The 22884-nt window shown below is 40.3% G+C and overlaps 1 protein-coding gene across 4 annotated transcripts in view; it reads left to right on the top strand.

Moving 5' to 3' along the window:
* EDIL3 (EGF like and discoidin domains 3) overlaps window positions 1-22884 on the top strand; it is a 462394-nt gene that overhangs the window by 204055 nt on the left and 235455 nt on the right. For 2 of the 4 annotated variants that reach the window (XM_090038211.1, XM_090038212.1), the window contains one exon: window positions 17362-17490. The exons of the other annotated variants lie outside the window; for them this stretch is intronic. In XM_090038211.1, coding sequence (XP_089894337.1) covers window positions 17362-17490 — 129 coding nt within the window. The remainder of the gene's footprint in view (window positions 1-17361; window positions 17491-22884) is intronic. 4 annotated transcript variants of the gene reach the window in all.

The raw sequence follows: 22884 nt of genomic DNA, 5'->3' as shown, positions 1-22884 counted from the left end.
CCTTTGGCCTCACACATGGTGTCCGCTTTGATGTCACAAGCAGACTTTTAGAAACCAATTAACCCTGGTAATTCCCCTGGACCACTGTTCTAATGCAATATCTACTTTACCTACAAGCCAATTCCTAAAAGCAAAACTCTAGGCTAAGTACAGGCAGTCAAAAAGCCTGAGGCTAAATCAAGTCGGTTTTTGCAGGTTACTCTAAGCTGCAAAGATTAAACTGAGAAACAACTGGACACACATTCACTTTTGATTCAGAAAATGTAGCCACATGCCTGCAGTGACTCAGGCCAGAAGCTGGGGGAGGTAGCAGACAGCTTTCTGGCACATAACCAACATGGGCTGTGTGTTCGCTTCCTCTTCCTTCTCTCCTGAGGTCTCTGGGATTTGTAGTCCAGAATCGCAGCAGCACGGTTGCTTATCACTTCCTCTTCCTGCTTCCAGGTGCTCCTGGGATTTGTAGTCTGCAGTTGCAGCCAGCAGTAACTTTCAGTAAGGTTAGAAAGGCAGGGCAGCTCTGTACTTAGGGAAGCAGGTTTTAATCCCACTCCCTGGCCCCAGACCCTAGCTGGGGTTTGCCGGGGGAGGGGGTCCATGCCTCCCTCTGCTCCCCCCATTCCCTTCTCTGCTGGAGCAGACAGCACAGCCCAGCTCAGGGCTGCAAAGCCTGATGGGATGCTGAGGAACTCTGATTTAATTTAAACCAGGAAGGGGTCTGGTACAGAAGTTTCATGAACCGGTATGATCCAAATCAGTTAAGTCTGATACTACATTCAACCAGGTTTATGTTAAACCTGTTTCAGCCATTTTGAAACTGGTTTATATGCACTGAACTTGTGTTCTGCTACAGGTTTAAACTAGTTTCTCATCACTTAAACTGGTTTATGTGTAACTTCTGTCCTTAGCCCTAAAAATTATTTTCTAGCCATCACTGCCACAGGAAGGTCTCCCACCTCAGCTAGAGTTGGGGAAAAAGTCTGGAGGCCAGATGACTTGGTTCTGTGGGTCAGATCTGTTCCATGGGCTACGTGTTTAAGGCCCCTGTTGTAAAGACTCCGATTTAAAAATCACTCCCTGCTCAGACCTGTGTCAAAGGCAAAATATTACTTTGAATAAGTTCTATATTCTTATTTTCATATCATATACACCAGCAATAATTTTTATGGTGCTCATGATAACATAAGGAAAGATGCTGAAATTAAGGCATTTGTTTATCATAAAAACCTAACCTCTGGTATTTCTAGACAGAAATTATTACTATTATTCACTGAAGTAGGTCAGGATACTTATCCCTGAACAACTGTATTTGAATTGCATTAATCAAGAACAGTTTTGTTTACATTAGTGCCTGAGTGTTAGTACAGCAGGTGCAGGAGGCAGCAGATTCCAGTTTATTACAGATGTATTTTGAAACTGAAGGCACACAGCTGCAAACACTAGTTCTGATGTTATGTTGGGGAGTATTCTTAATTGCTGAGCTGTTAGAAATCAAAATGTGGATAAGTACAGGCAAGAGGAGAAAGGAAGATGAGGAGCTAGGCATATGGTGCTAGAGCAAAAGACTTGCTGGGTTGGAATTAAAGAGGTTAGGTGTTTGGGAAGTTTAAGACCTGAGAGAGGCCTGTTGAGAACTCGTAGTGTAATGAGAAGAGAAGAGAGGATGGATTGTCTTTCCTGTGCCCCAAGGGAAATGACTGACTACAGCATATAAATGTTTCCCCTGAACTCAGCTAGGGACCAGCTTTGTTGCCTCCTTTTTGGACAATATACATTTCACATTTACAATCCTCTTTTATTACATTATAATCATGTTTTGTGTCCTGAGGACAACCACCCTCTGAGATTCTCATCTGTTGTTCCTGTATCATTAATACAAGACTAGTAATTAAGCTCGACTCATAAAAAAAAATATGCACATCATAAGTTTAGACCATTCCCTTGCTTAATTCCCCTTAGAATATACAGCAAGGGAACTAATAGGATTTTAATCTTTTTGCCACTATAATTAAGGTTCACATTTAGTTTTCAGTTGCATTCCTGGAACACTGCCTCTCTAGAAGGTTCAGAGATCTTTTTTCTTCATTATTACAGAGGAGCCTCATTTGACTCTTAGATGCCAGGCTTGGGAATGAGAGCAAGTCACTGGGCATTGCTCATTCAGACTGTAAAAGTAACAATAGGAAGGTTTGCTGGTGAAGGTACCAGGTCCAGAAGTCCTGACCAATATTGATCATTAGGCAGTTTGTAATTAATTCTTATTTTGTGTTTTGCCCATGCATGATAACTTGTTGTCAGGTACTGTTTTCATGAACCAATAGCTTACTTGGGAAAGATGTCCTTGAGGTGAATCCACCTATCACAGTTACTGGGTGAACTGCACTTGGAACCTTTTAGTTCTTCCTGAGTGCACCCGTCTGTTGCCAGTTTTTTCTAGGGAACTGCATGATCCTGCATCTCTTAGACTGAGTCTTAGGGCCACAGCCTCCCATTTACTAATTGTGATAAACAACCAGACCCAACTGTATTTCCTTCCCAGTCACTGTTGCTGGCTTACTTTCTCAAAATTCTTGGGCCTTAAATAATTCAATGCTCTTTGATTTGACTCAGCCAAGTGGTCATTTCCAAAATAATAATGCCCCCATGGCTTAAAAACCTTTGTTTTTTTCCCCTCTTGCTAGAAAATACTTTGTTTTGGTTTGGTTTCTGTTTGTTCTCCTGCAACAGCCTGCTTTGACTTAGTTCCATGCAATCAGGGAGATATGGTGCATATTACATTGATAAAAATAAAAGACAGATGACTCCCTCTTCTCCATGTGATTTCTCTGAAAGTTTCATCATGTATACCCCTTTAATTTAGATCTAAAGTCTTTCAGTGACCTTATTGCAAAGATAGCATTAATCATCTATTCTCCTTGAAGTGTGGGATGTTTGTTTTTACTTTTGTGCTTATTTTTGTTTGTTTTATTTTTTTGTCTAAAGAGTCCTGTGCTGTTGCTAGCATTAGAAAAGTCAGAGAACCTCCTAATTGAGGACTACATGATGAGTGAATGTTAGAACTCTACAGAGAGCAGTGTAGGTCTAGAAAGTGTCAGAGACCATGACTGGGGAAACTAGTTGGGAGCTTACAGTTAACCAAGTTAAGTAATTAGCAACATGTAGTGAAATTCATCTAGAGGTTGTTTTGGAAATTGATATGGCCTAAGGCTGGAATTGGCAAATGAGGTGAGATCCTGGCATTGATTGCATATAAAAAAAGAAGAAGAACCAGGATATCAATAAACAGTAGCTCCTCAGAAGGTGGATAAGAAAAAGAATCAACAGATTGAATTTTAAAACTGGTGAAAATGGGGATAAAGAAGAGATAAAAATCAAGAAATGAGGTTCTGCAATCCATTGCAACCAAATTAAGGTTAAATATATCAAGTGAGATAAGAAAAGGACAGTGATAAAAACTGTCTGGAATTTTCTGAAAAAGCTTGACTTAAACCAGGAAGGAGTATGGTACAGACATTGCATAAACTGCTTTGACCCAAATCAGTTAAGTCTGATACTATATTCAGCCAGGTTTATCTTTTAAAAGTTTCAGCCAGTTTGAAACAGGTTTATATGCACTGACCTTACGTTACATGTTTAAACCAGTTTCCAGTCACTTAAACTGTTTTATATGCAATGCTTGTCCTTAGCCCAAGAGTGTAAAACTGAAGCAGATGATAGAGGCCATGGATTATTGCTAGGAGCGGCAGAGTAACTGAGGTGAGTGACTAGGGTAGCAGCCCCAGGTATCACCACTGGGAGGGAAGGGATGCAAAAATGGCCACTGCCCCAGCTGACTGCACCACTGCCCCATGCACTGCTACTGCCCAGGGTAAAGAGCTGTTTTATTACATATCTGTTTAAAAGAACCTGAAATAACAAAAGTATGAGAAAATGCATTGCAGAATGCAAAGAAAGACAGTGGAATAGTCCAGAATGAAGGGCCTGGTGGTTGAGAAGAGGAGGTGGGCTGAGAAGAGAGAAAAAAAATGGGTGAGATTTTACAATTGGTCAAGTTGGGAGTTACTATAGGGCCAAATACAGACTTCTAGGAGGTTAACTTGGGTTCAAAATGGCCTCCCAGTTTAAACTTAGCTCATCCTGATGCTGACCTTACACTTACAAACCCAGCCACTGGCCCCACCCCTGGGCTGCTCTTTTCACCCCCCACCAGACTATTTTTTGCCCCTTCCTCAACTCCTTTCTTCTCCCCCCTAACCCCCAACCGGCCAGCCCTCTCAACCTCCATCCCACAAACCGCTTGAGGTGCGACTGCTTTTATCAGTTTGCTGCCGCCAGAGCCAAGCAAGTAAGTTCTGGGGGGGGGGGGGAGGGGGGCACCCTACACATGGGTCATGCCTACCTCCACCTCACCCCTGGGTTGTACCTTCCCTCTGTCATGGGACGGGGTCCTTAAAGGACAACCATGATCCCCCAAGGCTCCTTACCATGCCAAGTTGGCCCAATAAGCACCCTCAATTCTTGCCCACCATGTCTTTGATGGAAGGTATATAGTAGGGAGGCTGCCTTTATGTTCTCTTGTATATGGTTAGCTGTACTCTCTAACCCCGTGGGCTCCCAGACCCCTTGTGGGTCCTTTTTTACAGTGGGTGTTTTGGGGCACCCTAGCCTTGTGGGCTGTATGCAGGGCTCCAATTACCCCTTTTCCATGCCCCAAGCCTCACTGATGGTACTGACATTGTTTGGTCTGGGCCTTGTTATAGTTTGGCCCCCCTTGTCCTCCCTGGGGTCTCCACAGCCCTGTCTTGCTCGGCACCTCACTGGCACTTGGGCTTTCTCCAGCCCTGTCTTGCTTGGCACCTAGGCTCACCAAACCCCCACAAAGTGCTGTGCTCTCTCTGGTGCAACTGCTGCGCATCCTCTAGCACTGGGGTTGGTGCGCCCCAAAGTGCTGCACCCTCTCTGGCACTGGGGTCCACTTGCTACCATGGGTCGCCTATGAGGCCTCCTCCATCCCCTAATAGCCTCACCCAAACCACCAGTCCTATACAACAATAAACAAAACACAAGCTCCTGGGCTGTAACATAAATTCAAGCCACCTGGTTCTAACATCATTCAAACCCTACCAGGGAATGCTCCATCCTTTAACAGTATCGGAAGCTGTTCCTGCAGACAGGCCTCTCCCCTTTGCTTGCTCTGGGAAAGCTCCTTCCCCCTTGGCTGCTGGCAGGGAACTGCCCTCCCTGGGCCCAATCCTGGGGTTTATATGGGCCCAGAGCCTTGTCCCTTCGGGTCAGCTGACCAGGTACAGGTGCAGGCTAATTTACCCTCTGGCTTGTTGCCCTGGTAACCTGCACCTGGGCTTCTGTCTCTGTCTCTCTGGGCCTCTGGGCCTCTTCCCCAGGCAGCCTCTGCCCCTCTAGGAGCAGGGCACCTTTGTGCCCTGCGACACCTTCCAACCCCTTGCGAGTCGTGCTGGCCGCCCCACCCCAACCACATGTTGTGACAGCTCCACCCACACCGCCCGTGGATCCCTCTGGGCCCCCACTGCTCATGGTCCATGCTGTCCCATCTCTTCCCACCCCACCCATGGGTCCCACTGGGCCCCCACCCCTCATGGTTCTTGCATTCTCCCTGTCCCTTGGCCCCAACCCCCTGCTAGCCATTTTGACTTACCTGATATCAGGCATCCATTCTGAATCAATTTAGACTCCCCATAACATCCTTGAATGTCTTTACTTAGCCTAAGAGGTGAAAGAAGAGGAATTAATTGAGAATAAGATAAGTTTATTTGGAATGGGGAGCTGAGATAACACTAAACTGAATTGGGAAAAAAACAGCAGAAAAGTTGGGAGCTGAAGAGTATAAAGGATAATACAAAGGGAGATCTAAAATATGCTATGAGGAACTGAGAAGAAGGAATAGGATTAAATTTGCACCATGATTCTTGCACTTGGTTTGTTGACATCCCTTGAAAAAATGAATGTCACAGCCATAAGACTATTTTAGATTATTGGAGAATTTTTAAACCACCTCATATAAGACATAGATATTAATGTTATAAAGGTAATGTCACAAAGAAAGACATGTTTAACTTTGGATATAATCTGGATAACAAGGATAAAATAATAATTTTTATTACCTGTAAATTTTCTTACTAAAAATGACAGTTTATAGCCACTAGCTTAAAGTAGTTGTCATAAGAAATTATTCTACTTATTTTACAAAATGGTATTTGATTGTGTATTTGTCTACTATTTTCAGTTCCAGTGTTACAACAACCCAGAGCACAAAATTGGAAGAGAAATGTGCAAAAGTGACCCAAAGTATTTTGTACTTGAGGTGTGAATCTTAGCTTTTGGTGCAGCCAGCTGGAAACACCCAGTCATTATCATCAGAATGCTTCATTTTGTTGCATTAAAAATTTTATAAATATTTAAATATTGTGTAGTCAAATCTGGAATTGTGCCATACCTTCATAATGAATGTGTACAGTTATGTACTATGAGTATAGTACTATTATACTCAGAAATCAAGCTGTATGCATATTTGTGTGTGTGTTCATAAGGCAAAAGATGTTTCAACTGCTAATTTTGTTCTTATTCACTGCTATGGATTTGTCCTTGTTTGAAACCTGATATGTCACATAGTAGAGAATGTTCAGTATTTATCTCCACTTATGCTGGTAAAGAGACCCACATCAGTTTATTACAATACAAATGTTTATATTGATATAACATGGGAAAAAAGAAAATAGGGAATTACAAGTCCAAATTAGAATGGGGCATGCAAATATGTGAAAGGTAGATCTAGGCAAAATGCTTTTTTAATTAAATATATTTGGTTTTACACACATATAACTCTTCAGTGTAAATGCAGCATGGTATTTATACCACTAAAGTTTTGGAGTTAGAGTCAGTTCAAAATGAATGAAGCCTAAAGGATACAATTTTTGTTTATAGAGAGAGGTCCATTTACTGTGAAGGGGTGATGTGAGGTGCCTCTGTGTAGCTGAGGATTTAAACCAGAAGGGTGCCTGTAGACATTCAGGGACGCTGCTCCAGTGTGCTGTAATCACAGCACATTGTAGCCTTGATTAATTGAGTCTGCTAGAGCATGTTAATTAGCTGAATACAAGATGCAGAGGCTGCTGAAGCGTGCTAATTAACACGCTCCAGCAGCCTTCGCATTTTGTGTATTCAGCATTCCCATGCTTCAAAATGAGGAGGAGGAGATGCTTTAACTCATACTTTTTGAATAAGCTTTAGTTAAAGCACTCCTGCCACCATTTTGAAGCATGGGATGCTAAATACATGAGATGTTATGGGCACTTTAATTACAGCAAGTCTTGGAGCCACTCTAATTAAAGCACTTCCCCACCCCCCCATCCATGAATGATGTGTAAAGACGCTCCAAATGTTTAGCTAGTTATGCAAACTTTGTGAGCTTTAGGTGGGTTCTAGGAATACACCTTCACCAAAGCAAACAGAGGACTGAAAATGATTCATTTATCAAAAATTATAGTTAGTCTAAAATGAGTAATGGCTTCAACCCTATCTTTATGTCAAGAAGCACATCTCCAAAGAACCTAAAAGTCTGAATACAGGCATTAGAAGACGGGCAACTAAAATCTGTACGTGCAGGTAATGAAGAACTATGCTGTTCTTTGTGTACACTTCTGTTAAGCAGTTTTCTCTTAAGGTGACAATCATTTTGGCTAACGTCGCCCATAATACTACACACTCTTCATTAGTGATTTATCATTAAGTATTCAAGTCGTTCTATTAATTTAAGGATTACTTATATGCTTACAAGAAAGCATGTCTGTAGCAATTTCAAGAATTGAGGCTTAATTGTCCTCATTGGGGTTTTTTTTAAGGAGGCATGGTACATTTACCTCCTTTTATCTATTGATAGAGAGACTTCAGTTTGAGTTAACTATCCCCAGACATCATTAGTCGCTTGATCATTTCTGTCAAGTTGTTAAAATGGCCTCTACTCAAAGTAGCTCATCTCCCACACAGAAACACAGCTGGAAGCATTGAAAATCATACTCCCTTGTCAAGGAAACCTTGAATAATGAGATTGAATTAATGGGCAAAATAATAAACGTGAGGAAGATCAGAGTCCCTGAATGCTTTTGTTATTTTCTGCCTTTTTTATGCCGTAAAGCAGGTGCCTGTCAGATCAGGTAAAGAGATTCCTGATGATTCCTGGTGATTTTTGAATGCTCTCAGCTATCTGCCGTTGCAAGAGATGGGTTACTTTGAATATATTTATTCTCTGTTTCAAGTATATACTTCCCAGATTTTGTAATCCTTGATATTACATTTGAGGAAGGAAAAAAAAGTTAAGAGAAAATAATTGTGATATGTTTCTAAAAACTAGACTGGCTCTTTTTGACAGTAAATATTAGTATATATACACAATGATGTTATTGCTTAATTTTAGTGAGGAGAATATATAACACACATTTTTAATGGTATATTAAACTTAAAGGCATAAATTAGTCTCTAATCAGGGTTAGGTTGATCTAAATGTCCACTTGTACAGGCATGCAGAGGGCTTAAATCACTGCAAAAATGGCACACCCAATCTAAGTTAGTGCACCTACTCAGGTGCACTAACTTAGATTGAGATTGGGCTAACATGATCTAAGAAAGAGTTAACCTCATGTTATGAATGCCTGTATTCATTTGCAATGCAATCATAGGGCTGCATTCATTCAATTAATGTCATGCTAAAACAAGGAATAAAATATGTGTAATAACTTTGCAACTGGTTCCTATCATGGCTTTAATAGAACATGTGGACAGTGCTCCCAGCCTCTGGTGCACATATGAGCCTTTCAAGCCTCTCCTGTTCTCCCTAAGCTGGGACCCCCAATTGGCTGATCCAGGCTGTCAGCCTCAAGAGTGCAAGGAGCCAATCTTGCTACTTGCCAGTGTAGGAGGAGCCTGGAATTAAGCTCCTCCTGCACCAGCAGTATGGCACAATTGGATCTGATACTTGATCTGGGTATGTAAATATGGTTTTAAAAAATATCTATTTAACCTGTTGTAATTACAGTGGTTAAATGATTAATTGGTATGGCTGCTCCCTGGGGCCCCAGGTCTCCAGGGCCATGCCTCGCAATGAGGCAGGCAGGCAGGCAGATGGGTCCTTTCCAGTCCTGGGCCCAGGCACGGATAGGGCAGGCAAGTGCGGCACACAATGGGGCTGAGCCACTGGCCTGGGGGAGCCTCCCCTTACCTCTGTCTTGCTGCTGCCATGTTCTGCAGCTGCTGCAGGTCAGACTGGGGGGGGAGGGGCACATGTGGGTGCTACCAGCACCAGCAGCTACAGCAATAGAACATGCTGCATCTGCAAGATGGCAGGGTAAGTGGGAGAGAGGGAGGGAGGAGTGAGGAGTGGAGAGGAGAGGCTGAAAGACTTGAAACTATTCAGTCTGGAGAAGAGAAGACTCAAAGGGTGGCACCCTATAAGTATATCAAGAGCATGCTACAGGGCCTGTGGGAACATCTGTTCACCAAGGGCCCCCAGGGGCACAAGCTGATTGAGGATCATTTCAGGCTTGACATAAGGAAAAACTTCTTTACAAGTCAAGAGCCAAGGGTTTGGAACAGGCTGCCCCTAGAGGTGGTACAACCATCCACCCTGACAATCTTCAAAAATGCCTTCATGCCCATCTTACTGGGGTCACCTGATCCCAGCAGTCTTTCCTGCCCAAGTGCAGGGGGGTGGGACCCGATGATCTGTAAGGTCCCTTCGAGTCCCAAACAACAACGAAACTATGAGAGGGGACTAGTACCTATAGCTAGGCTCCATGGACTCCAACACAGCTACTTCCAGCTTCCATGCTGTCTGCCGCATGCAGCCTGCACGCTCTATGGCGAATGGCAGGGGCCTGCCTGTAGCCCAGGCTGCTTGTGGCAGGAAGCAGGGAGGCTGCAAGTGGCTGTACCAGGATCTGTAGAGCCTATCCCTGCCTCTTCCCCTCCCCTCAGCTTCCTCCCTCCCACCTGCCCTGCAGTCTTATGCCCTGTTCCTGGTAGAGCACGGTACAGTTTCCTTTCTCCCCTTTACGTGCCAGACTGCTCCCTGTCCCAGGTTAAATAATAACCAGTAAGCTATAATTGGTTATCACTGAGTTTATCAGTTAAATGATTTTCTAACTGTTTACATACCTAACTTGATCCCACACTTGCACTTCCTACCATGCATCTGTAGTATTACAGGGAACAGTTGTTGGGATCTTGCATCAGATCCCACCATACCTTTAAATTAGCATCTGTCAGGGGCATTCAAGTATGCCACATGAACGTAGACCAGATGTGGTGAATGACTTTACTCACCCTCAGCGTACAGAGGCATTCAAACTGTAAAACTTCCTTTTTAATTTAGAAATAATTATTTTCTGCCATTCTGTCCCACAGTCTTTGTATTTTAAAAACAAATGGTTTCATTTTCAAATGCTTAATCACCATCTGAGGGTTGGGTTATCCCTAGAGTGCATATATTTCTTATGGAGACTGAATTGAATACCCTTGCTAGAGAGGCAAAGCAGTAACATGGTTATGCTTTAATTCCCTTTGGTTCGCCACTGAGAACACATTTATTTAATTCCACTGTATGTGAAACCTCAGATGTTTCAGTCACAGCTTCTAAGAATTCAACAGCTGCCATGTTTAAAGTTAACTTCCAGTATTTTCTTTCAAAACAGCATGGGATTCCAATTCCAGCATTATACACTTTTGAAGAATGCTTCCACTTATTACTGTTGGCTATTACCAGTGGAATAGTGTAGAGAAGGACTCAAAAGAGCAGCAAACTGAATAGATCTATTACTTTTAGTGTGCAATTAATCTTGTTGACATTACTTTATGAACATGGATAAAAATGCCTGGAAAGCATACTGTTGTATTCAACTGCTCATTAATATTGATCAAATGTTGTTCTCTCTGTGTTGGAAGCTACTTAAAGATTACCTACAAAAGTATTACAGCAGTATTGATTAAAAAAAGAAATCCCTGAAGCCTATTGTGTTTTAAAAGTCAGTTTACAAGATTTTCGCTCTTTCTTTTGTTAAAAAGGATGTTTTCAAACTTTGTCTGTATAGGGGGTAAGAGTAACAGAGAATACTAATCAGATTGTCAGTGGAATGAATCATTTCACTCATGAGACAATGATGTGTATAGAACCCAAACTTCTAAGGACATGTGATTTAAGGCTTCTGATTAATCTGTCCACCCATAATTTTCTCAGGGTTGGGGCTAAAATGTGGATAACTGACTGGGTCATTAATTCTGCAACATTCTTTAGCATATATTTCATTTCAAACAAGTGATTAATCCCAAGAATTTCAATAGGATTTTTCTCATGCTTGAGGTTACATACATACTTAAGTATCTTGTTATAGCTGACCTCCAGGGGGAGTCTTTTGGGGGACAGGAAAGGGGTAGGGAGCAAAAACTCAGAAGCAGAGAGGTGTAAAGTTAAAGCCTACTTTCATTTCAATCAATCATGCTTTTAAATGTCTAAACTGGCATTTTAAATTAATCCTTCTTAGTAAATGAAATGTTAATAAGCCAAAATTAGAAGATTAGTGTTTATATGTTTTCAGTAAGATATTTTTAATTAAAATGCTGTCATTACTTTCAGATATTTTTGAAGTGCCAGCTTCCTTTAAAAACAAGCAAACAGAACTTATAACTGATTATTGAAAAACAATTAATTTAGAGTAAAAATAATTCTATATGACCAAATTCACATAATAAAAATGGGTAGTCATATTAGCAATGTCCTTTTTTACTAGGAAACAAGGTATAGAAGACTGAAACTAACTTGAAACAACAATATACAATAAATATTTTTATTGTTTTGCCCAGCAAAATAATAAATGTATGGTGTGACAAAATAAGTCATTCTGAATTACGCTTAATTTCATAAGATTCAGGGATAAATTGTATATCTGAGTTTAAGGGATATTTAGAAATATGGTTCTGTCTGCCAATCTGGATACAGACTGCAATATTCATTTCACCTTATAGTGTAACTTTTAGGAGCTATACTTCTAGTTAAAAAATATATATTGGAAACTGAACACTAAATTGCACATAATTGAACACACATTTGCACACACAATCTTGATGTGATTGTGTAAGCATAATATATTTGCTGAATGTGAAGGATCAAGCAAGGTGGCAGTGAAAAGACCTGGGGAATGCTGCTTCCAGACCCAGTACCATATAAGGATAGAAGCTCCAAGATCGGAGCATGGAAGCGAAAGAGGAGCCTTGATGGAAGAGGAAGGGGAGAAAAGGGAGAAGAAAGAGGAACCCCAGAGGATAAGTAACTTACCCAAAGACTTCACAGTGTCGGGGAGAAGAATGGCACTCCAAGGGCAAGGGGTGGGTCCAGGAAGGGATAAACCCTGAGGGACACATTGCACTGCTGACCTGGAAAGAATGCAAAGGAAATGAAAAAAGTTAAATTGACACATTATTATTCAGCCTTGGAGACAGCATTTGAGTACCCATTGAAAGAACTCGAGGCATCAGACACATTCACTCACAAAAAAAGTTTCTGTTGGAAAGTAAAGGAATGTGTGCAGTGTGATAAAAGATAAAAATAAATACAAGTTTTGATCTGAATCAGACTATGATTATCTATACTGTCGAGTGCATGTGAATACACAGAGAAGTGAGTGAGATAATTTACTGATACTGCCCATGAAACCCTAATAGAGAACTGACAAAAAAATTTTTTTTTTTAAAAATTCTTTCTGAACAGCCCTGCCAACTAGTGACATCAAAAATTCAAGCATAAAATAATAATATCCAAGACGTGGCAGGAAGGAAAGTCGGGGTACCTACTTTGTTGGGTGACAATAGTGATAAAAGGAGACATCCTAAGTGCAACCACCACACTGAGTTAGCCACTTAGACTACCAATGTGGTTTTTGGTTGGGAAGTCCACAATAAAAGAAAAAGAAAGATGGATAAAAATATACTTAACATTCAGTATGTCTACATGTGTATTAGTTCTGGAAGCATTTAGTTGCAAGTAAACTACTTGGAAGTAAACGCTCTGGGGCAGGCATCCACATATTAAGGGAAGCAAGAGCAGATTTGCTGCTAATGGCAGCAAACTGCTCTCACTTCCTGGGGTCCTGCAATGGGCCTGTCTACTACCAGGAGGAGCTCTAGGCTCCCCCTGGGTGCTAGCCCAGGGGCTGGCATGGGGCACCAGGCCAGGAGAAAGTTGTCTCCTGTCTGGGGCTGGGATATTGCACCCTACCTTGCGGGGGAGCTGCCTGCTGCCAGGGCAGAGACAGTGTTTGAGACAATGACGGGGACAGGTAGATGCACAGTTACTGCATAGTAAACTACGCTACTACACAGTAAAGCATCTTGTATAGATGCACCCATTGTTCCCCATAGTACATCTTACTTCTGAAGTTTTCTTTTTACTTCCTCCAAGAAACTCTCTGATAAAAGAGCCCCAGCCAAAATCTACTGTGTGGAGTAGTGATGCAGCGAATTTTACCCTAAATCTTTTTTATAATTTGTTCTCTAAAAGTCCCCCGTTGATATTCTCCTTGTGCAAAATCTTTTGTGGGAAGTCAATGCCCAGTCAAAGAAAAGCTTTAGTGGAAGGGTTTAACTTAAAGATTTGCTGTCATCTTTGTGCTTTGAACTGATCTGAGTAAACACACAAACTGACATGGGGTCACCAAAAACGAACTGAATGTGTAGTTCAACAAGCCATATGGACAAAACAGCAAGTAACTTGAGAAGGTAATTTTAGAGGATTTATTGTGTTTGGAAGAGAAAAGATTTGTTTGGACTGAAACAATTAACATATGGGCTACCTGCAGATACTACCAGAATGACCTCAAATTGAAAATAAGGATCTCACATTTGACATATAATAGAAAGGTCAAATAATTAAAGATATTATTTCTGAAAGGACTGAACTTGAGGTATCTCAATGAAGGGCAAAGAGACCATGCCCTTTTAAAAGAAAGAATGGGTGCTCTAAGGGATTATAACTGAGTATAATCTAATAACTCCTTATAAAAAAGATGTGTGTTGATATCTATGGATTGAAAATGTGAAAAAACATTAGCAAGCCAAATTCTCCTTCCTAAGGTCTTCAGAGGTTTCTGAATTGCTAGTGTTTCAGTTGCAGTCCAGAACAAGTTGCTGCAGTAGCTCTGCTTTCAGTTTATGTATTGATTTTATTGGGACTAATCACATGTTTAATAATAAGCCCATACATAAGTGTTTGCAGGACTGGGCTTTGAGATAGAGAAATTGTATAAAATGTAATAGAAATGTATACACCCACACGTTTTCAAATAATCTGGGCTATTATATCTGCTGAACATTTTTTTGACATGTTATTTTGTTAATTTGTATCTTTTGGAAATTAGTATTTGCTCCAAGAATGCAATTCATACTAATTTGACATTCTGAATAAATGCTGTTATTGTGAATATCTGTCTAACCTACTTACAGAAACTGGAAGTGCAAAACTAATATGCAGACCCTTCAAATCTTATTTTTTTTTTAAATGTCAACCATAGAATTTCCAGTTGAAATCCACTAAGTTGTTTGTTAGTAAGTCAGGCTGTATATTTTTTTCTTTTTTATCTCAAAATGAGATTTTAAGTTCTACGTTTTAACAAATGAAAATTAAGTTTTCTGAGTAAAGATTGTAAATAAAGTAGTTCTGTAGAGTGCACAGATCTTTTCATGCATATAATCAGGTTTTGAACATTCAGATCACTAACAATTTGTAAAGTGAAACTGAAAAAATAATCAAATACCAAGGTTTATTCTTTTTTGTAGGAGATGTGTTGATACTTCAGCATAATTGAGGTAGAGATAGTAAAAGCAGTTAAAGCAGATAAAAGATGTAGCCTTTCACTTGGATTCAGTGTGGGCTAGATATTTGAAAACAGGTACAGACATTATAAAAATAGCATGTACTTCATTTACAGAGCCTTATTAAATCACCCATTATATGCAATAATGTAACTGAAATGGACACATTAAAAAGATGCTCCCTAGGAAAAGTTAAATCAGAATCCTGTTTCATTTTATGTGACCAAATAGCATATATGCATCCACATAACTGTTGCTTGTGACAATTTTACACGTCTACAACGTTATTTCCAGAGAATAAAACAGAATTGCCTCACATGTACCTTTTACAAGCACAGCAGTGTTCTAGGAGGGCTGTTACCATGTTTATTAGTCCAGAAGCCTATTGATTTGGGAATTTACCCAGGGTTTAGGACCACATGACTTACTGGAGTTTGAACCTGTATAGTGTTTTACCACCAGGTAAGAATTATTCTGACCTTTCTCCAGTCCTCCCCTTGGATACAAAATACTGTAGAAGTTTTTGCCCCATTGGGAGCAATGTCCCCAGCTAGAATGCAGGGTCCTTTCTCATCTAGGGTAGCATCAGTCTCACTAAGCTCCATACCATCTGGCCTCACATACTTCCCTCTTTCGTCTACCCAAGGAATCAACTTCAGGAGGAGGGCTGGAGAGGTGCCTGGGTAATGCCTACAGTACATTATGTCCTGATAAAGTACTGTGGTGGGAAGGAGATACAAGTTCTTGGTGATGAAGCTCTTCTGCCCCAACCACTAGGCTGTTGGGCTAAAGCTGTGGAGATTCTTACTCCTCTGGCATCTAACATGTACTAGTTGTAGGTTTTTGACCAGCCTTAATTTCAGAACTTACCTGGCACTACACACACATCTGGCTGAGTGTATGGCACTGTATATCTCCCCTCCCAGAGTGCACCCCTGCTAAGCAAGCTCAGTATACGTGTGGACACTTCAGCACTCGAGGGGAAATCACAGACTATGTGTAAATGCCCCTTAGGTGCTTAAAGTGAACTAGGATTCTGTCCTGTTTCAGGTGAACTAACTGTTGACCTGTACCATCGCAGTGAAACTGATCCATACCAAAAAGCTCTTTAAACTGCTAACTCCCTATAGAGGGATGGTCCAGAAAGACAGCAGACAGATCTCCCTGTGTATCTGACGAGATCATTGGTCTGAAAGTCTGAATAGTGTGGGCAAATGACTGAATGCCATGTACATATTTGTTTGCATAAAAGGTAAAATTTTGTCCTCAATAAAAGCAAGATCAGGTTTTTGGAATAAAGAAAATGTTATGATTAACAAATAGTGGCATGCTTCATCGTTTCTGTTAATAAAAATATTTTATTATAAAAGATGATTTATATGAAGTAAAAGGTAAATATTACCAAGTCAGTGGTAAAAATATGTACTTTTTAATGACAAGATTCTTTGGGTGAATCTGATATCTTTTATTAGACCATCTTAAATAGATGGAAAAAAGAAATCCCTAGCAAGCTTTCAGGTTTAAAAACCCTTCATCAAGCTGAGTAAGCCTCTGCAGTTGGTGTGTATAAATTGAGGAGTCACTGGGTGACAGACAGGCTGGGTGCAGGGAGTGGAAGAGAGAAGAGGGATGAATGTAGCAGGTAAATACTGGAGAGGTATCTGGGGATTCAGATGTCAGGCAGGTTATAATGTGTCATAAATCCAATGTCTATATTTAATCCATGATTTTTTGTATCCAGGTGGTTGATGAAGTGAAGTTCATAGACTCATCTCTGGGAAGTGTTTTGTAAGTTACCTTTGAGGATTAGAACTGAGAGATTGGAGAAAGAGTGGTTTTCTTGTGAGAAATGTGCCCCCCACAGGTAACTGGGTATTCCTGTCTTTGATAGATTTCTGGTGTGCGTTCATTCTGGTGTGCAGTTGTTGTTTGGTCTCTGAGATGTATTTTCCATCTGGGCATTGGTGCATTGGATGAGATATATTACATTTCTGGAGGTGCAGCTGTAAAATCCAGGAATGCTGATGCGTCTGTTGGGAGGTGTAGTAATTACGAGAGTGCTGGCAGGTTTTGCATTTCTTGTCATGGCATAGTCTGGATCCATTCAATGTGTTCTGGGACTGAGGAAATTTGCTTCTGGTGATGAGGTTAGTGAGGTTCGGTGCTTGTTTGAAGGCTAAGATGGGTGATTCTGGGAAGATCGCTTTAAGAATAGCGTCTCCTTCTAGTATTGATTGCAATTGTTTGAGGATTTTCCACATGGGTTCAAGGGAGGAGTGATATGTCATAACCAGTGGTGTGCAATTTGTGAGGGTTTTTCTTCTGTGCTGCAGCAGTTCTTCACATGGTATCCGGGTGGCTCTTTCAAATGTGAGATCTGTCTCTCTGGAGGAGTGTCCTTATTGAGTGAAAGCCTTTTTAAGATTAGTGAGGAAATGGGAACACATGTATGACTAAATTATTTTTACCTTTCAGGACCCTGCCTTCCTAATCCCTGTCATAATGGTGGCACATGTGAAATTAGTGAAGCATATCGAGGAGACACATTCATTGGATATGTTTGTAAATGTCCAGAAGGATTTAATGGGATTCACTGCCAGCACAGTAAGTTTCAGCATAGTAACTAACTTTTATTAGATTTATAGACAAAAGTATTTACATGTCTTGTGCTTGTAATGTTCAGACTTTACACCTATTCTGATTTCCTAGGGCATCTCAATATTAGGTCTTTGTACTGTGACCAAGGTAGAGCTATTGAATATTGAGATCTAAAGCCATTGATGATGACTTTCCCCTGCGTTTATCAGTGCTAAGCCTTTGACAAGGAAATAAAATTGAATCGTAAACTGGCCACTTATTAAGAGTAACCCAATTCTTTCCCCATTTACTCAGTGGGTGTAACTGAGAGTAAAACTTGGTCTGATGTTTCTCATTATAAAGAGACATCTTATTCTCACTGAAGGAAAAGGTTCTGGGTTGCAGCTTTATGCTGTCAGCAATTCACTTTCTGTATTGAAAGCTGAAAATTGAAGGGATAGTTAAAAGCAGATCTTTATGTTAATGCCTTTTCTAAATCTTCCTTTACCCTCTTTGATGCAAGCTAAAAAGAAGTAATATATGTCATGCTATTTAATTCAATAGAAAAAGCATCCTGAGAAGTGGAAACTTCAGATTTAAAAGGGATGGTCTTTTCAATGTTATGTTTTTAAATATAACAGTTGAACCTAATCATTTGTTATAGTCTACTAGGAAAAAGTTTGTCCAATTCGAAATGAAACTTCACATGAAACTGTGAGCATCAGGTTGAAATCAGTTACATTTTAAGAAAGTGAAGTTAAGGAGCTAAAAACTTGCATTGATAATCAGCTACTACTCTGCATAAATCATGACTAAAGCTAACGATGTGAAGACTATTCCTAAAATATCGATATCTCTTGAGGAAAAAAATATAAAATATTTTATTTAGAAATTCTCACTGTTGCATTTAGCAAGTGTGGACAACTGAAAACCTTTTAATGTGCTTATGTAGCAAATTACAGGCTCACATGCTTCCAGGGTTTCTGTGATTATATCAATAGCTGCTATGTATGTTCATCAAAAGAAAATTGATCTGTAAGAGTCTTGAGTTTTCATAATTAGATAAGCTAATTAGGTCATGAACTCTGCTGTCATATTGGAATCGGCTAAACAGGCTCTGCTATTTTATGATTAATAGATAAGCTAAATGGAAGTCTAGAGTCCTTTTTTCAAACGCGTAATTCATTCAATATGAGTGGAATTAGTGCTCGTGTAGGAACTACACTCCACATTTTGTATTTTATTTTGTCTATTAAAGCACAAACTTGTGTTGCTGCAATTGCAAACTAAGTGCTGAACTGTCAGAAGATTAAAAACTCAAACATCTGTTCAAGGATGTGGTCAATTCAGCTATAAAAAATTACCCATTAAAATGGTGTGCAAATCTTCCAGCAGTTATGGCACAGTTTAAGATCTGATTATTTGTTGTGAAATACATAATAATAATTTGTCTAATAAAACAAATGTATAATTAAGTTAGCAACTCCTGTATCACATGCTGCTTCTGAAATAATGGAGTACAGGCATAAGGAAGCAGACATGTTAAATAAAGCAATGGATAGTTTACTAAGTGATATTTAAGAACTTCAGTTATTTTCATAATAATGAACGTTTAACCTGGTTTATGGTGTTCCAGGTACTGTAGTTAAAAGTAGAATCTTAACAACTAAGTGCATTTCCCTTTGTTTCATCTGTTCCTTTCTAAAATCAGTATGGGGAGAGGAGTTAGGGTTGGGGAGCGGGAGAGCCTAGAACAGAATAAAATGTAATTGAAATGGTTGAGTAGAGAAAGGAAATCTTTTCTGCTTGTCACCTACTTCAGTATTCCCACACAATAGCAAGGCAGATACAGACCTACTGTACTCATGGGTACATCTACACATGTGCTTTATTGCAGAGTTAACTAATTAGCTCTGCAGTAAAATGTCACTCTCTACTCATGCATCCATATTGGGACACAATAAATTAACTAACTTTGCCGTAAAATAGTACTGTGTCTTAAGGCAGAGTCATTTACTACACAAAAACACACCTGTGAACAGTGACCAGAACTGCAGCAGTTTGAACCAAGGTAAAGCAGCCCTGAACTGCACCAGAGTTTACTGAGCCACATTAATAGCTCATGTAGATGTACCCCATGAGTATTAAGGAGAACTAGAGAAAGATAATGCCATTTCACAGAAAGTTTTTAAATTTTTCTCTGTCTCTTTGGTTAAAATTAGGACCACTAACTGTAAATGTTAGTGCTCTCAAAAAGAAAAAAAAATAAAACCCCTGCTGTCCACAACATAAGGTCCACTTGGCTAGTTACTTTGGAGTGGTGAACTCTCTAATCCCAGCTCTCTAGCAGCCCACCAAGAGAGTGGCAGGAAATTAGGTATGTTTTGAAAGCTGCTTGGCAGACCAGATTGCATAGGCCCCCTGGCTGGGTTCCAGAACAGTTTCATTAACCTCAAGCTGTATCTGCAGAAAACTTTAATTTTGGTGAATTGGTAAATTATGACAAAAAAGGCTGTTCTGTCAGTTACGTTCCAAACCAGCTGTACTTTTAAGTGACCTAACAGTACCCTTGCCCTCTTTGTTGTGTTTTTTCTCACATGGGATAGAGTAGCTATTTGAATTCTAATGAGTTTGCAGTGGAATCTTGCAGAGGAGGAAGGGAGCAATTGAATGTGCACAGATGCACCCACTGTCCACAGATGGCAACTGGGTCTTATCTAGTTCTCTTCCCTCTCCCACAACAGAAATGGACCAAACTGCAAAAGGACTTATAACCAGACTTGTTCATTTTAGGATTTATTCAGGGACTCTCAACTATCATATCCTTACTCTTGTTAGAACTAAAGTTTTATTCCCCTTAATATTTCATTACTCAAAATGTTATAATATTTGACTGTGTTTAAAATTTGTGTATCTTGATTTTTACTTTATAGGATTAGTTTCACAATTTAATTCACATTTTCATCAATCTATCCATGATTAAATTACATCAACACATAAAATTGATTAAAGTGAGAGGCAAGAATTCTTGTGGGTGATATGTTTAATTGGACCAACTGCATGATTGGGTTAGACATAGGCAAGCCTAACTTTTCCTCAGGCCTCTGGGAGAGAAGAGACACAGCAGTGCTAAGTAGCAGATGGAACAAAAAGCTTGTGTAAAACTATGTAAATTAATAGATTCACAGATTCATAGATTATAGAGTCAGAAGGAACCCAGTGTATCTTTGTGTCCAACCCCCTGCCCCTGGCAGGAAAGAGGACCGAGGTCAGACAAACCCAGCCAGGTGACTATCAAGCCTCCTCTTGAAGACCTCCAAGTTAAATGATAGCACCACCTCTCTTGAAAGCCCGTTCCAGACTCTGGCCACCCTTACTGTAAAAAAATTTCTTCCTAATGTCTAACCTAAATCTACTCTCCACTAGTTTGCACCCATTATTCCTAGTTACTCCCTGGTAAACAGCGCATCCCCAATTCCCTGCTGTCCTCCCCTGATAAACTTATAGGCAGTCACCCCTCAACCATCTTTGGTAAAGCCTGAAGAGATCCAGATCTCTCAACCTTCCCTCGTAAATAAAAAAAGGAAACATGGAGGATTCTGCCAATTGACAGAACAGATGCAGTAAAAATCTGTTAATGGAAGAACAAGATTGTTCATCAGCGTCTTTTTCACCTGTGAAGTGCAGAGATTAGCATGTATCAAATAGATTGACCATGAAGTATTTGTCTGTGTTAAATCCCTGGTTTTCTGTGTCCAATAGGCTTACGAATTTATGTTCCCATGCTTTTTTCAAAGGTGTTTAGTAGATTTCTTTTGAGCATGAGAACAGTGAGATCGGATATGGAGGGTTTTTTTCCCTGTGAAAAATGTTGTTTTACCTATGTTCCATTGTCCTGTCCTTTGTCTTTTTCAATAATAAAAAAACCTAGAGGTGTCCATAAAAAACTAAGCTTGATAAACAGATGGAGTACAGCAGCAACACTTGGTGTCTGAATGGGATCACGGCACCCTGCAGGGAGCTCTTATTAGGGTTCTGTAACTCACAGGAGTCATCTGCTGCTACTGCATTCCTTAGGTATTTCTCTTCCTCTAACAGATGCTCTGTATAGAACGGGAGGCAGTTTGACTGGGACAGAGCTATAGGCCAGGAGTGGGAAAGCTAGCAGGTGGGGGTCCATGCTGGGATGGGAGGAGTGAGGCCAGCTGGGGTAAGGCTGAGGGGGGGAGAGTTGGGGGGGGAGCTCTGTGATGGGTGAGGTCAGAGGTGGCTGAGTATAGGGGGGACCCCTGGGGTTGTGGCTGCATGGTGCAAAATTATTGCTGCAGTTAAACAGGATTGCCAAACCAAGGCACTTTTTTAGTGACAATCTGCACATTTTTAATTAACAGCCAAGCCTTTTTTTTTAACTATGATTGGGGTTAACCAACTAAATTTGAACCCTATCCTGGTCACTACCATCTAGAGCCTAGCGAATGCTTACATTTACATTATGTAAAATGCATGTCAGTAAAAAATATGTCAGTAAAAAAGTTTGGTTGTCAGTAAACAAATGTTCTTGGGTTGTCAGCCCTGTAACATTATAAAGGATCTTTGCACAGAGGTGTGATTTGAGTATGTGCCACTCATCACAATGGAAAGTGGATAATTTTTGTTAAATCTTTATGTATGTTATGGTTTACTAGATCAATTAAAAATTAACTGATCTGTTTTCAACCCTATAAAATTTTGTGGAGCAAAGGATTAAACTTATTAAAAAAAAGAAGCTGCCTGTCTAGAAAGTCAATTGCAAACTCATTACAAATCAAATAAGAATTCTGTCATATAGTTCCAGCATAAAAACAGAAGTTAAAAAAACTTTATTCTAAGGCAGGGGTGGGCAATTATTTCCACTGGAGGACTGCTTAATGAGTTTTGGTGAGCTGTTGAGGGCTGCAAGGGTAGCTCCACCCATTGAAAGGGGCCCTGCTTCCTAGTTGCTGCCTTAGGACTTGACATGTTGCCCCTAACCCAGGTGTGGGCAATTATTTCAGGCAGACGGTCACTTACCCAGTTTTGGCAAGATGTGGAGGGCTGCAGGGGTAGCCCCACCCCTTCACAGGTGCCTCGCCCACTGGTCACCATCTTGTGACTGGATGCCCCACCCCCTAAACCCTGACCTTTGCCTCCAGAAGTCCCTCCCCTTGCCCCCAGAAATACTCCTTTCAACATGGGGTTTTGCCATCTGAGAACCAGAAAAATACCAAATTATATGCTAAAAAGTGAACATCTAAGACATTCATTAATTTGATTTAAAACATTTTTTTGTCCTGATTTACATGGGTTTGTGTAGTGTACAAAGAGGTGTTTGTATAGAATGGCTTAAATGAAGTTTTACTCTTGTATATTGTGGGGGGCAGGTATAAGTTTGTGGGGGAGAGT

The sequence above is a fragment of the Crocodylus siamensis genome, chromosome 3 (genome assembly GCF_052110815.1).
Source record: "Crocodylus siamensis isolate JL-2025a chromosome 3, ASM5211081v1, whole genome shotgun sequence".
NCBI classification, from domain to species: domain Eukaryota; kingdom Metazoa; phylum Chordata; order Crocodylia; family Crocodylidae; genus Crocodylus; species Crocodylus siamensis.
The sequence above is the reverse complement of the archived record's forward strand: the minus strand, read 5'-3'. Positions and strand labels throughout refer to the sequence as shown.